The 17,041-nt window shown below is 30.7% G+C and overlaps 1 protein-coding gene across 1 annotated transcript in view; it reads right to left on the bottom strand.

Moving 5' to 3' along the window:
* The window catches only part of MS3_00007860 (uncharacterized protein), a 77,182-nt gene extending 63,983 nt beyond the window's left edge, over window positions 1–13,199 (bottom strand). Inside the window, exons 1-2 of the mRNA XM_051216208.1 lie at window positions 13,119–13,199; window positions 12,985–13,088 (exon numbers count right to left, since the gene is read on the bottom strand). Coding sequence (XP_051066774.1) covers window positions 12,985–13,044 — 60 coding nt within the window. The 5' untranslated portion in view covers window positions 13,045–13,088; window positions 13,119–13,199. The remainder of the gene's footprint in view (window positions 1–12,984; window positions 13,089–13,118) is intronic.
* Between the last annotated feature and the right edge of the window lie 3,842 nt (window positions 13,200–17,041).

The raw sequence follows: 17,041 nt of genomic DNA, 5'->3' as shown, positions 1-17,041 counted from the left end.
TTGCATACAATAATTATTATACCTACTGCATAATCCAGTTGTATTTTCTTATCATATTGTTAATTTGTAAATTGGTTATAACAGTTTTATATTATAAATTATAAACGTACATTACGCTTATGAATAATTCCTATCTAGCACTATCTAGTTCAATTTATTTAAATTTGGATATCGATCAACATGAGTCAAACAGATAAAACTGTGTTCGTGAATAGTTGTGGACCATTTTGTCTACCGCGCATCTAGTAATATCGGTTTTTGTTTAGTTTTTACACAAATATTACTTCGTTTTGGGATATAACAATTGCACATGATATTCCGTATGACTAACATGTATAAAATCTCAGGATAATTTTGTTAATCAAGGAGATTATCACTATGGAGCGACTGTTTAGTTAATAATGTCTGTCCTTCTTTTAAAACAAATACTTCATGTTTGACAAGTTGATGAGTTTATTCGGATCCATAGTTCTTTATGGCACTTTTGTTCACTCAGACAATATGATACAAGAACCTCAACCTACCCGAATAAATTATTTTAGCGAAATGATATTTATCAAGAATTACTACCACAACTAAGAATTTGCCAGAACTTTTCCCAAAGTTGTAGATGAGAATTGGAAAATTTGAAATAATTCAACGGTTTCAACTGATCATTACAGAAACAATATTCACTTTATCTATCAAAAAACAAACGATTCGTTATATAACAGTGTAATCTTTTGTTCCATGCAAAAATAATGCATAATTCGCAGTAAATATTAATTTAAGACAATTTTAATTAAACTAGTTTTAGATGTAAATAAAATCATTGGCATCAGTCTGTGTCTACAAGCTAAACAGATCAATATTTGATACATTAGCCGTTAAAAAAAACATATTACTGTCTTCATTAAGGTCAAACGTGTTTTCTACTTTCTCTCTCTGTCTCTCTCGCCCGTTTACTTGCTTCCTTATTTTGTATATCAATTAAGATTTAAGTAGTACTGCATGTGTTATGTGACCACTTGATTCATCATCCACAAACAACATAAGCCTATGGAATACTAACACGCAAGACTAATATCTAAACATGTATGATTAGTATGTCAAACGAAATATGAATTGTCAGCACATGGATAATGTTTACATGTATTCATTCAGTTGTTTAAACAAAGAAAGTAGAAGTAAATATGTATGACCTTATAAATCTACAATGTATATGTCATAAATGAATTAGTTTCTAGTAATTATAGACAAATACCCCATAATATAAACAGTAACAAAAGAATGCAATGAATGCTTAATGATTGAACTAATGAAGTGTTTTTTCTCTCAGTATAATATTGAATAGTAGAGAATTGTTGGATGACTTACAGAAAATTGAAAGGCTTTTATGAATTAAATTATTCACTTAGATTAAAATCATTTACATATTACAGGTTAACTTATATCAAAATTAAATATTTACAGCATGGTAACATTGTGTTACTTAGAAATCTAGTGGTTATTACGAGGAAATCAAGTATTGACTATTTTCAAATAAATTCAACAATATGTAGTCATTTTATTTAGTCTTGTGTGAATAATAAATGATACCAGTAACCTGTAATAATAATAATAATAAGAAGAAGAAGTAATGGAACTAATGTTCGTCGACAAGGTCATTCGTGTGACAACAAAACATTAATAATACTGATTGACGTATATGCTGTATCACATATTGATCAAGACTGGAATTGTGGTTTGCTGAATTTTTTTGATTACACAAAATTATTTCTCAAGTAAATGTACACTAACTCCTCTTGTAGCTCTTCTAGGTCCACTGCAGGTCCCAAGCCTAGGTAAAGGAGGAGGGTTGGGCATGAGGTTGGCAAACCCATCTCATAGAAAAAAACGTGCTGAAAAACGCCAACCAGATTAAACAAATAAAACCATTTAAAATCTGCCTTGGGAGTTGAAAGAGGAATTATGATGCCTCAGGATGAAAGCCGAGATTCTTCGGAAGTCACGAGACCGATGCCCCTTCTAACAACTATATCAACAATTTTTATAGGTACATGGAACGTCCGGACAATGTGAGAAACCGAGAGGACCAGTCAAACAGCAACGGAAATGAAAAGATCCAACTTGGCGGTTCGCGGAATCAGCGAAACCCATTGGACCCAAGCTGAACAGCAAAGTTTAGGTAAGAAAGAGATGCTGCCGTACTCCGATCACGAAGAAAAAATGCTCCGCACACTCAGGGAGTTTCTCTGATGCTGTCCAAAGAAGCAAGTAAAGCACTTATAAGATGGGAATCTCATAGACACAGGATCATCAAAGCATCCTTCAAAACAAAGAAGGAGCGAATCACGATAAATGTTATCCAATATTATGAACCCACTAACGATAGCAACGACAACGATTAAGATCAGTTCAACGAGAAGCTGCAATCAATCATAGTGAAGTTCTCAGAAATGAACTAACTTGGAATCCTGAGGGGGAACGGATAAATGAAAGGCCAAAGAACATATTACGTCGGGGAATGGAAGCAGACATGAAGAGGATGAAGAGCAACTGTAAACAAGTAGAAAGAATTGCTCGTGACAAAGTTAGAAGGAAAATGTTGGTGAGCGGCCTGTGCTCCTCTATGAGGGGTGACAGTTGTAAGTAAGTAAATAAAAATGTACGCTAAAGAAGAATCCAAAATAAAAAAGAGACAAAGATTTTCTGTGGTTTTCCATTTGATGACAAACACAAAAGAAATCCTTATAGATTTTGTTAATTAGTATTTACTGAGATAAACAGATATTTTGTTTTAGTGAACAAGGAATATTCTCTCGGAATCATTGGTTAAATACGATAACTACATAAGACACAGTGAATAAAACTCTTAATTGTCTATGTGTAAGCACAGGTTAGTTTTCAGTAGTATGGAGTTATGATGAACCTGTTATCGATATATATATTTTTTTCTATATAGATCCTATAGATTTCTAAAGATTCTATAAAGATTTCTACATAGATTAATCATGTTCATAAAATGTTATGGTAGAAACCTCTATCATAGATCTAGTGAAAACGACTGTGGAACAATATAACTGTTTGGTAATGTCCTATTTAACTATTGTGTTGATAATAAAAATTCCTGTAAAGGTGTTCGTTAATAGTTCTTTAGTTAATATCAAAACTGTAAAGATGATTCTAACAAAAGTATGTTTGTCGATATATCTTAGTTTTTAGATGATGTATTTTGAAGGCATGCTTTTAAATAAACATTGTGTGCATTTAATCATACAAAACCAACTACATTGTTATTCTATAGTATATTACAATTGTGTAATATTAAAGAAACTGATGTAACAAATGAACCTATTATTATCTTATAAAATTTCGTCAATTTATTGTTACTAATGCCATGATTCAGTAAATATTGACCATTGTTCATTTGTTATTGATTAATTATTTTATGATATCTATCAACATAAAATTCATGTTTTTAACAACTTGTTTGTACTCAAGTTTTGCATCTATACTACGTTTTGACCTTTTAATGTGTTTATTATTATTTTTCTAGTTGAAATAATCAGACAATCATAGAAGTATCAGGATAGGGGTTGTGGAGATTATTAAGTTTTTGATTGAGATCATGAACCAATTGATGTTAGACCACCGTTGAAAACCTGCAAGGGAGCTAATCCGTGTCGGGTAGAGACAAGCATCTACCTCAATACAATGGAAGATGGTCGCGCAATTTCGTAGATTGGTTGGTGTTATACACTAACACCATTTGGTACCGGCTCAGTAGTCCAGTAGGTTAAGCGATCATGCGCGAGACTGAAGGCCCTGGGTTCGAGTCTCGTGGATGTGCACTGCTGAGGAGTCCCACAACAGGACGAAATGGCCGCCCAGTGCTTCCAGGATTTCACTGGTGGCCTGATATGAATCGGTTCATGATCTCAATCAAAGTAATAGAAGTAATATACAATTTGATCATATTCTTATGAATTTATCTTAAAATTAATTGTAATTGTTTTTCAGTTGGATTAATTGTGCTAATAAAGTTTCGGCTATTATCTTTTCCATTTAGTAGGTAAGTGCTGCATATTAGATAGTAATTCATTTTAGATATTTTATTTGAACCACTTAGAATTATCCACAACTGTCTCACATAAACTTGTTGGTGTAGTACACTCAAGTAAGCTTGATGTAATCACAAACATGGGCTACCTGCTCCTGCCATCTGGATATTTCAACAAGTTATCTGTTTTCTTGTTTGTTTGAACACGTCGTTATGCCTATTAGTCGCATAACCTATTTCAGGAGCGTTTGTGACACGTTTACATTTCGCTGCACAAGTTACAAAAGAGCCCAATCAAAGACATCGTGGTCGCTGGTAATATACATCCAAAAGAATGTACATTATTTAGATGTCGTTTCTTGAACTGTTAACATCTAATTGGCGATCACTCAATATTAATCGCCAGTATCAACCAAGAAGTAAGAAAAGGTAAATTGTTGAAATACTTTGCGCTGAGAATTCTATATTGTACCAGAAATATAATATTGAATAAAGTCAAGAATAATAACGATAATAATATGAAAGAACGTAAATAGAAAAGATCACTAAATAGAACACATTTATTGAACATTGGGAAACTGTAATGATTATTATTTTTCCGATCCGCATATACCATAGCACTTACTACAGATTTCGACTCCTTAAATTTCACATAACCCCTGTTGAAACCGGCCTAATAAATGTTGACTTAATTAATTAATGATATTATTTACAAAAGTGAACTCAGAAAGAGATAAGCAATGTCAAACAGACCATCATAATCCTTTAGTAAAAATATTTTCATTCACAAAGTGATATAAATTCTTCTAAAATATATTTATTAGCATTTAGGAGTGTTATTAAGCAGACCAATTTCAGTAACCTTGATTGATGTCAATTCTGTATACAGAAGTGATGAATTTTCCAAAATACCCAGGTCATACTAGAACTCGAATAACAGGCCTCAAAGACCTGACAATACTTACAATTAATAGTGTACAACTCAACAACCAACTACACTTTTATTAACAAGGTTGTTGCTTACGCCTACACTCAAGATTGTAACGCATACTCTGAACTACGGTTATTAACTGATTGATTGGAGTTACCATTGAAAATCAGAGAGGACTGAACAGATTTTTCGTCTAAGTATAAGACTACCTAGTGGAGTTGTTTATGTGTCCTGCAGAAGAGTCCTATACAAGGGTGAAACAGCTTTCCAGTACTCATCGGCTTTCAATCGTACCGCAAATAAGATTAATCCATGACGAATTTAAACTGTAATATAAACTAATCTCGACAAAACCCCTATCTGTTTAGCCGTTTGAAGTAAAGGAAGCGTTAGACAGAGTAGTTGTGCGGTTAATGATTAGTCAGAAAGCTACAATCATACAACACACTCTCTGAACCACTAACAAATTATTAAGGTTCATTAAAAACACAAATAAAGTGATATATCGATCGAGAAAATTTAAGTTGAATTTCATCTTATTGATTGGAAGATATACTAATAACGAGTGATTTTGATCAATAAAGGATTTCTCAATCAAATAAATAACTTTTATAATAGGGTCATATAGTCAGCTACTAAAAGTTATGACAACAATTGATCAAATAATCAAACAATCATATTGTTACTGAGACACATACGTAGATGAATTCAAACACAAGCATTCACTGAGCAGCACAAAATAAGATGATTTGTGTAGTAATTTGTCTCTAATACAGTAATTTATATTGTTTGATAATACATCAATTACTAGACACATATATGATAAATATATCATATATTCACATGACAAACAGATTATAAGATAACCTATGTAAACTAATATAACCAAACATACATAAGTAATATGCAACCACTTTTACACAGCGAACCAGAATACAAATTAAGACGCTTAAGCTTGTTTCTAAAAAAAGGCCTGTAATTTAATTGAATGGGTTTCTAGAGTACGGTTTGACTTTTAGGTTGTTTACGTCACACTTTACCTCATTTGGCGTACCATTAAAAACCAGAGGGCATTAGACAGCTATTTTGTCTTAGTATGTGACCTAAATTCTGCACTAATTACCTTATCAGAGATCGAACTCAGGCCCTTCAAATTTCAGACCAACGATATTGCACCACGTTCTACACAGTTGTTTAATCCAAATATAGGACTCTAATATAAATTTATACATATACATATACATATTTAGTAGTTGATGCTCCTCAGCAAGACGTATCTCTAATTTTGGTTACGTCTTGATTACAATTAATTATCATATATATATATATATATATATATATATATATATATATATATATATATATATATATATATATATATATATATATATATATATATAAATTAAAAATCCAGGATGCAAGACAAATAGAACACAGTTTGCTTATTTAATAGGGATCCGGTAGTTATTAATATAAATTCTAGTACATCTATCATATAACTCCATAACTATTCAGTCATCAATAAGTAACTAGTTAACACTTTGTTGACTTTATTGGTCGCAACCATTATTTCATAGCTAGCCATTGATAAGCACGTAATTATCAATCGACTTTTAAATGGTACTGTTCGAGTTAAATATTATTACGAGTTAAAACCAACGAAACCTGATGGTCATAAGTTTAATCCTGTGTGTATCCATAGAATTGCAATGTTGACTAACCCTTGATGACTACAAACCAACTGTTTGTTGTTCTCTTTCAGTAGTTCTACATCTGATATCATTTTGTTATAAATTTCATACCGAACGATAGAATCCAATATTTTTGTTGTTACTAGTTAGAAGGACTAAATAATTAAAGCTTAATAAATGTACATATATTTTATGCTGTTATGATTGTTACATACAAATGAAAGTAAGTCAATAATGCACCATGATAGTAATCTATTGAGATCTATGAAGTTTAAAATAAAATATATCATTTCGATATAATAATTCTTTCTGCCATACAATGAGTTAGTATCAAGTTTCTTTGTTTGTATGATGAATTTCTTTTATTTGAATGACCTAATGAAGGAGAAAACTGTCATGAAATCAATTATAATTTATCTGCTTTTATTCTTGCAAAAACAAGCTATAAATATTTTGCTTCGTTAAAATAAGTTGTATTAAAACAAACGGATGCGTTTAAATGGATAATTAATCTAAATTAAAAGCGTTCTTCGGAAAATGCAACCGATTGTTTACTGGTCAACGCAATCAACTTGATCAATGAGAAGTGATCAATGTTATGTGTGTCAGGTCCTTCTTAGTGCAGATAGAATTCTATCGATCAAGTTGCAATTTGGCCAATAGTCTAGGTGACTCAACATCGAATGGGTTATGTTAAGATGAGATAGTGGTTGGAAGTAGTCGACAAGAAACCCTGGACCTAAGCTTCGTGCTATTTGACACTCGTCAGCAAGGTGTACCTTTAATCTTAAGGAAATCGATGCTCCCTGACGGATTCGATCCCGTGCCACCCAGCTTCATGATAAGAGACGTTACCGCTGTGCACGGATAGCCCGGAGGATAGTTATAAAACTCGAGAGTAATAGATAGTTATTTCACTGAAATCAGAAACTCGTTAAAATTTATCAACGACATTACACTTATAAGTTACAGATCACTGGGAGAACAGGATAAATTTCAATAAATAAATATAATCAGAAGGGGTTTTGTGGAGATTTTAGTAATTTCGATAGTTGAAATCATGAGTCAATTGAAGCTAGACAACCATGGAAAACCTGGAAGCATTGGACGGCCGTTTCGTTCTAGTATGGGACTCCTCAGCAGTGCGCTATTTTGGTGGTCTATGGTGGTCTAGCTTCAATTGACTCATGATTTCAACTATTAAAATAAATATAAGTCTAGTAATTTACAACCTCCATTTTATTTGATTGGCGCTGTCACGAAAGTCATGTGATGCGATTTGTAAGTGATAGATACCCTCTTTCCAACAGAACAACTAAAACATATCCCAAAACCAATTCTCTAAATTTTCACTAGTTGTGCATTAGATTTACGTCCTTCAGCTTAAACAAAACTATAAGCATCCAGTTGAATATTGTCTAAACATAGGACAATTTCCTGAAATGTAAAGCGTTTAAACAAAGAATAATTGTTATTTCAAAGCTAATTATCTCTATTTACTTAATAACGATCTAACGAAATATAAAACTGACACAAGATCCTTAACATATGCCATATGTAAAAATAGTCACCGTAATTATGCAAATCAATCGATTGTATGAAAATACAGATAAAACGGAAATCGTCAAAAATACTGAATGTTTACAGAAAATTTACAAAATAACATTCTTCGGTAAATATGGAATGAGTCACAGTTATCTTTACTCTCTTCTTATTTATGTAGGAAACAATATTCTTTACTCTATATTTGTGACCGATGTTTTGCTTCAAAAATTGCTAGCAGTGAACAAATTTATCACGATTTTTTCTTGAAAGAGTTTATATAGATTATACATTCTATGCAAACGAGCATTATAGGGTTTGTAATTTAGTTCAAACATTTAGTGAAAATATAACATTTTTAAAGGAAATTCTGTCTAAATAGAAAAAGATCTCACTTATGAAAAACATTCACTAAGTTTTGGTTATTTTATTGTGAGAGGAAAAATTGAACATCCTTATGATAATGAAATAAACAGATGTATTGTTCTTGTGGAGTTTTGTCCTCTGAGCTGGATGGTTTGGTCATGGAGCATTAATCGTTCTTCTGAACGACACCATCAGCACAAACTGCAAGTAGAAGCTTCACGACCAAACCATCCAGCTCAGAGAACATAACTCCAAAATCATCCAGCTGAGCTACAAATCTTCTGCACCATCTCACAGATGTATTGTGTTCTGCCATTCTTCCAGTCTAAAAACGACTCCATTTGATTACTGCATTGATTATGATGAATCATTAACTTAGTTACAAAGAAAAAACCTATTTGATTATTCAAACAATATTGTCACTTTTGAAATACACTTCTCCAAAATATTCCCTATATGTTATTGATATGCTGTTCACTTAAAACTGTTAAAACTACCTAACTAAAATTGAAGTAAACTGCATTCGTTACATATGAATATGGAAATTATGTTCTTTGAGAATGGTTTACAGAATTTTCTGCTGAGATGATATGCTTCTATTGATGTTATTTTTACCAAACAAAAAGTAACACAATTGTTTAAAATAAGATCAGTGTTAATTACTTGATGAATAAATGTATTACTCTATCAATAAAGCCTTATTTTTTGGCAAAGGATTCACCGATTCATGCTCACGCAATATTTCCCATATATCAAGACAAAATAACATAGAACTCTATACAGATGTACATAGGTTAGCAGTTAAACTTCCCAACAATGTTGTACAATAGATTGAATATTAATAAAATAAATTGAAATAAGGGAAAATAAATGATTGTTTGCTCAGTTCTACACAAAATCGATTGTTAGGGAATCTTAAATATTTCAAACGCAATTTCATTTATCCTTAACTACTTGCGAGACATCTTTCCAGAGAGGGGTGGGAAATTACAAGCTTAAAAACGATATTAATTTTGTTTAAATTTTATTACTGAAACTAAACTTGAACGATCTAAATTTCAAAGCAAAGATAAGAAAACACAATACCATATGGATAATCTTTTCATGATCTGTTAAACACAACTAAACTAAATTTAGTTAGTAACAAACACATTGGGTAAGTCGATTGTATGTACTTAGCCTTGAGTTATACTTTAGGTATAAGGGTTTTGTCATACTAACTAGCTGATCAAAACCGATGTTGTTGAAACTACGTTTATTCATATTCTCTAAGAAGTATTTGTGAATTGTAGGAACAAGAAAAATAAGATTTTTATTTTTTGCTTTTACGTCTCAAATACATACATTTTGTTAAATTGTATAGAACGTTTGTAATAATTTCTCATTATTAAACAAACCATGGTATTCAGTTTTAACAAGAAAATAAACATTCATATAATACCCGATTCAGTTTGATAAGCTTAAGTGAACTATTACTTTACGGGCACTTTTTTGAAAAAATATTTCCTACTCTATATAAGAGTATCGTACACATGAATTATTTTCCAAACCATCCAACTATAACATGAATGAATTTTCGGTTGGAAAATAAATATTTCCTTTGACGTAAAAGTATAAACAAGAATACGTGGTATCCTATTAACAACTATAGTGCTCGACATTATGATTAGTTAGTTAATTACTCAAGTATAAAAATAATTCATTATGCAAGAAATCAATGGTGAAATATCTAGGTGAAACAATATTATTCTCAACTAGATCATCCTGAGACTACATGTAACTGGTATATAATGCAACAAATAATACTGATTTAATAAATGGCATTATGATGATTAATGAAATTAATAGTGATAACAAGACCAAGTACAAATCAGGGATAAAAGAAACTCTGTCCTTGATATCGTACTGGATAATGTACTTAATTTTTAACCAATAGTGCACATGTTTTAACACGGCTTCACCTACTCTTGTTTGAGCATCAAGTTAGCCCCACTATGCATCAATTGACGTGTGGTTATAAGTCGGTTACACAAAATTTTACCTGATAACTGAGTTACCTTTAAAGTTTGAAACGTACAAAAGACTACTCATCTATCTTTATCCCTTTTTCTAGTCCAGATGTTTACATATAGATAACTACATGCATGCAACTTAGATAAAGCGTACATGAGGAGTGGCCTTTTTATTTTTAAACCTCATTCCATTATAATGATTCAACACTACCTTATTTCGTCTTTCATATACAATGGACATGATGGAGATACGACTCAACAGTTCATGTATCCAAAACGATGAATCGATTTTTCAACAATCAATTAACATTGAACGATCTTACAAATATCCAACGCTTCCTTTTCCTTATTTTGGTTCTCTTCAACAAAACATTGATTATAATACATAACTTAATTCGCACAAATGATATTTTAGTATTGAGTAATTTTTACTGATTATTTTTCAAGTCTTGACCAGCTTTGAATAATAAAGTATTGATGTATTTTAGCACACTGATTTTTTATTAAGATCACATACAACATATCTGTCATGATACAACTATTCTTTATTTTTTATCACGTATATTTTGGTGAAAGATATTTTTACCATGAAATGAACACGAATTAACAGCGTAAAACTATACAAATGTTTTGCGAGAATTTATTAGGTAGTTTAAAGATTGCTTTCAATATGTGATGACATTATCTGGAGAAGTATTTAAGTGATTGGAGTTCTGCTCTCAATCTGATGTGGGGTCATTAGTCCAGATTACTCATAGGTCCCAAATGTGGACAAAACAGATCCCCTTAAACTTCATTCGTGACAAATATTATCTTAACACTTCACCACAGAATATCTCAGGAAACAATAATCTTGTGCCCACTAGTGAAAAACTGTCAGATGAATCTCTAGAAGTCTTAGTGCAAACTCGTATCGCCAGTCCTGATTTATCCTGGATAAGAAATGTAAGAACAAAAACGCGTGCTTATATCGCAGAAGTTCACTGACAGTTTAATTAATACTGTTTCTGAATGACAAAAATATCCATCATAAATGAAAACTTTATGCATATATGTTTTAAATTACCTGTATTTTACAAATATTTTTGTTCACTATACAATATAGTAATAAAGTAACATCTATCATAATAGTTTAACGGGGATACTATGCAAGCGATCTTCATCAGAAAGTGGAGAAGACTTAATAGGTATTGAAGAGCAAAAATAAGTTAACATATATGTTACCCTAACCCATGACTTTCCTGTTTTGTGCCTTGTTACCTGTAAAGTTATATAAGTCATTAGGTAGATAGCAATTCACTAGTGGCACCAAGATAAGAATCACTCTTTAACTCAAATAATTTGATTTAAGAAATGAGCCTCATTGTATTCAGAGTCACAGACAGAATAGTACTGTGCTCACTACGAGAAGAGAAGATAGTCGGTTCCTTTATGGTGAACTTATTAACTGATTTATTAAGTACACATTTATGTTTCTAGATTTGATACATATTTTTCAAGATATCACTCGACTCCTCAAGCAAAGTTGTTTATCTTAACAAGCTATATCTTAATGTGAAAACCCTCTTTAAATAGTCACTTTCAGACCTGTGTGATTAGGTCCCTAATAATACAGAGCAGTTACATAGTACTTGATCTTATACAACAGGATTGCACAAGTAGTGATAATTTTTCCGACTCTAAAATAACCTGATCATTAGAAAATCATGGCAGGGAAGATGATGCATCATCATGCTGTCATTCAGCTTATTGTTGGTACTGACTATTAGGACACATCAAAATTTTTCAAGACGAACAAAATCTATTTAGTACCTTCCTTTCAGTTAGACTATTTAGCAAACACATTTTCATATTTTTTATAAGAAAATTAGGTAGATTTTTCATAGTTGTATCAGCATTTTCAAGCTAGACAAATTATCCAAGTAAATATATGTCATAAATTCCAATATAAGATAATTTTAATGAGATTAATGCACTAAATAAGCTTAGAGTTAACCTATTATCATTGTAATAAAAACTGAACCTGTCATAAACTAATATGTAACAAATAGATAGAAACTGAGTCTAATGATCATATTATGGATTGATTAGTTGGTAGAAAAAATATGGAGATAATACCAGAAATTCGGTGATGTATACACGGATTTGTAATTACACTATATGAGATAGCAGTGATGGTTATACTTATTAATTCTTATTCACCAGTGTACTATTTACATACTGTTTAACTAAGGTATAGGTTTGGGAGAAAATATATTTTACAAAATACTGTGAATAATTTCATTAATGAAAATAAACTTATCTATTTAATTTTAAATCTCACAGTATATTGCATATGATAATCCAATTTTTATAAACCATTTTCTATATTCAGTACGCAAAGCAAATTCACTAACTTACCAGCTGTAATTCTTCAAGTGTTCCTAACCAGTCATCAAGTTCAGATAAATCCACATCCATTTTAAAAGTTAAAAAGTTTCATGCTTAGTATACTTTTAAAATCTCTGAGACGTTATATAATAGTTATTTATTACCAAGAAATATCCATAATATCTGATGTATTCACTAGCATTTCATTCCAAACTCATGTGTTACTGGTTAAGTGAAGCCAAAATCATAGTCAATATTGGTTTTAAGTCGAATCAGAATAAAGTATTGACTAAGAAAACAACCAATCATATTATTGTTTACAAATATCGACTGATTAATTTGATTGGTTGAATTATGGCTGGTTTTATCCAGTCTAAATGGAAACAGTTTTCCTTTTATGATGTTTATTAAATTCAGTGATACAAGGTCAAATAAGATGTGACTGTGCTGTCCAAGAAACTGTTGATAATAATTTAAATGGGAGAAAAGTGATTATAGTCTTTTGGCTGTCTTCTATTTTAAGACGAATCTCAAGATTCATAAAATAATAGTATATAGTTTTATGATGATAAGATTTATTTCGATAGAACAATGAGAAAACGGTGTTGTTCCATCGAAATTTATAAAAGGGACTAATTGTATTAAATAACTGAATTAAATTATACATTGCCAATGATTCAACTAAAAATTACTAGTAAATGAATCAGAAGAAATTTTCGAGCGGTTGTTTCTTATTTTACAAGATTATTTAGAATGGAAAAATCATATGAAGTTTAATTCATTTTTTATAATGGTTGCTAGAATCTTTCCATTGATGTTTAGGACTGCAACTAATCACTCTCGTATTGGCATATGTACATCTTGAGTGGATTGCGTCAATATTGATTTAAGTCACAAGCAGCAAAAGTAAAGATAGATGGTGGGTAGTAGTGGAATCAAGAACGTTCTATCCAAGACTCGTCAGCCGGATGTACATGCATCCCACTATTTATGCTCACTCCGGGACAGGAATTCTCTTTCCCGTTTTCCATCACAACGACGCTTTAAATAAATGTCACTAAGCATAAATAAATCCAGTGTTTTCTTACATTTTCCTGTTCAAATGGATTGAGGGATCAGAAAACATAACGTCTTGAAACTTCAAAAAATTTAACATCGCTCAACAAACATTATGTTGTCGTACCTTGAAAATAAAGTATTCAGTAAATGGAAAAACGTTTTAGTGATCAGAAGTTCAAGTATTTCGAAAAAAATAATGGGATAAGAAACAGCTATAAATTTAAAAAACGATTTTTCAACAGTAGTTTTATAAATCCTACATGCAAACCATATTATTTATCAGCACCCAGGGACAACTAGCTGAAAAATTCCACCTATAAAACATTTTACTTCTCATATTCAACTACAAGATAATACAGACACAAGTAGCGTTTTACCGTACTTACTTCAAGCAAATATATATATAGTTAACTTGTATAATAATCAGTGAGAACAATAAATAAATTATTATTGATGATAAAGACAGTTAACGAGTCAGGAGGATGACCTCGTTGAAAACATCTGATCTTAATAGGGTAATTTAACCACGAAGCTATCATTATCTATCTAGACAACAACATTATCAACACCAAAACTTAGCAAACACTTTACGAATAACTTACCAGGCTCAAAGAATAAGGTGATTTATAATACAAAGAAATGACGTTTATGAAGTTGAATGTATCTACTTTGGTCTTATGAAACAAACTCTTAGGTTCGATTGACAATTTAGATAGCGTTAGTGCATTCGTTGAGTTGGGGATTTTAATTATGAAGATGCTCTTATATTTTCAACACCGAATTCCATATCTGATTTAAGATATGGTCCTTTATCATCGTCATTATTATCATTTTCATTGTGCCTTCTCAGAACCTGCTGTTTTCCTAAAGCTTTGTAATCCTATCGATTACTTATGAATTTAATAATTCAATCCTTAATTAGTTGAACAATAACTTGGTTTGAGAATAAGGAAAATAATAGGGCATGAAAACAAAAGCATTCATAATAATAATAAAACTTTGGAAGGCTATCAGTCATATCTAACGTGATCAAAACAGAACAAATTTAGTATTTTTCGAATATATATTATTATTACATTTATTCAATACTATATTTTTGGTAGAATATAGAATTCTCAGAAAAATGTATTTCAACAAATTTCTGTTTCCTACTTCTTGGTCGATACTGACGATAAATATTGAGTGGTCGCCAGTTAGAAGTTAACAGTTCAGTCAATCTGCACCTAAATAATGTACATTCTTTTTGCTGCATATTGCCAGTAACCACAACATCTTTGATTGAACCCTTTGTAACCTGTACAACGAAGGGTTGTACACTTTTCAGAAACACACCTGAATAGATATAATGGTGTATCAGAAGAAAAAAATTAGATAACTTGTTGAAATATATCGATGACAGGAATAAGTAGCCCAGATTATAAAGAATTTACTAAAATTCTATACATTCTCCATTCACAATACTCTAATGTCATTATCATTATTAATTTAACCAGTTTTACTGGTTAAACAAGTTTTCATGGACATTATACTTTCTATGTTAGATTGATCAATCTTATGTTTTATTCTTGAATGATGTTAATTGTTGAAAATGTAAAGATGAAACCCCATAGAAAAAAATTTTTCAAAAAAATAAAACATATTTTTTTGTCTCTAACCAGAATCAAGTATTCAGTTAGTTTTGTAAACAAAATAGTAAAGCTTAAATGATTACGAATTTTGTTATTTTTGTTCGATTGTAATCAGTTCATTAGATTATTGTGAATAGGTGTTGTAAATAACAAACAAACGGAAAAATAGACTACTGTTTATATATATATATAAACAGTTATAGATTTCACAATGTTAACCATAACAATCCTTCGTTAGTATGCCTAATAAGATAAATTTATGTGATTGCACCTTTACAGTAAGTTTATTCTGTTTTTCATAGATGAAATCAAGGTTGATTGACTATATTTCATTGTATACTATATTCATATAAACTAATCTCATCATTCAATAATATACAAGTTTTATTTTGTTTAAAGTTATGTTTACAATTATGCGACAAGTTACATAATAAACTGTCAATATCTTTTTTTATCTATGAAATTCATACATTCTATGAACTTTTCAGGACTTTATGAAGTTGAGATGTGTTTTAGAACTTAACACAAATACAATAGACATTCGTGTATAATACTTTGAAATGAAAACATTATACAAGTTTACAGTCATATACACTTACAATTCATGACTCAACTGTTCTAAATTCTTGTTATGTCCCTAAACAAGTACAGTAACATATTTACTTAAATTGAATGTTTAAAATTATTTAATACAATTTATGAATATTGTGAAGTAATTCAAATAAATGAATGTTCTATTTAGTCATATTGTAGTGAATGTGGGGTCATCAAGTGGGGAAGACCAATTTATTGTTAATTGCAAAATATGAAAACCATACATCAATTACAAAATTTGTACATCATCTATCAGTTGTCTTCTATATCTTCATGATTTTTTTTTTGAATTCCGTTGTTATTACAATTACTTTCTGTTCAATTGAATCTTCCCAATCTTCTTCTAGCGTGCATCCCACTTCCAATTGGTGCTACATGCCGATTATACCTGTCAACATAGTATAAACCACCGTATGATAATTTAGTGAAAGAAACAAATTTAATTCACGTAGATATTTAGTTAAATCACTAATGATTATCCAAGTCATACACTTTTACTTAAGGATAGTAGTGAAATGCATTAAACATATTCATTACATAAGAAATCTTGATAATATGATTACGATTCTGAACACTCAACCAAAATAGTTTAATGTAATAACTTATAACACAGTAAATAAATAATCCAATATATGTTGGTTAATAAAAGATCAATCATTAGTCACATCTTACTTTGGTACTAAATATCTTCAAGGAAACCCATATTGTTTCAGTAAAAATAAGTTGATAAATATAACTATGGTCTTACCGAAGTATTGTGCTAATCATTTATTGACTATATTTCAGCAAGATTTACTTGGAAAAAC

This window comes from Schistosoma haematobium, chromosome 4 (assembly GCF_000699445.3).
Source record: "Schistosoma haematobium chromosome 4, whole genome shotgun sequence".
Taxonomy (NCBI): Eukaryota; Metazoa; Platyhelminthes; class Trematoda; order Strigeidida; family Schistosomatidae; genus Schistosoma; species Schistosoma haematobium.
The sequence above is the reverse complement of the archived record's forward strand: the minus strand, read 5'-3'. Positions and strand labels throughout refer to the sequence as shown.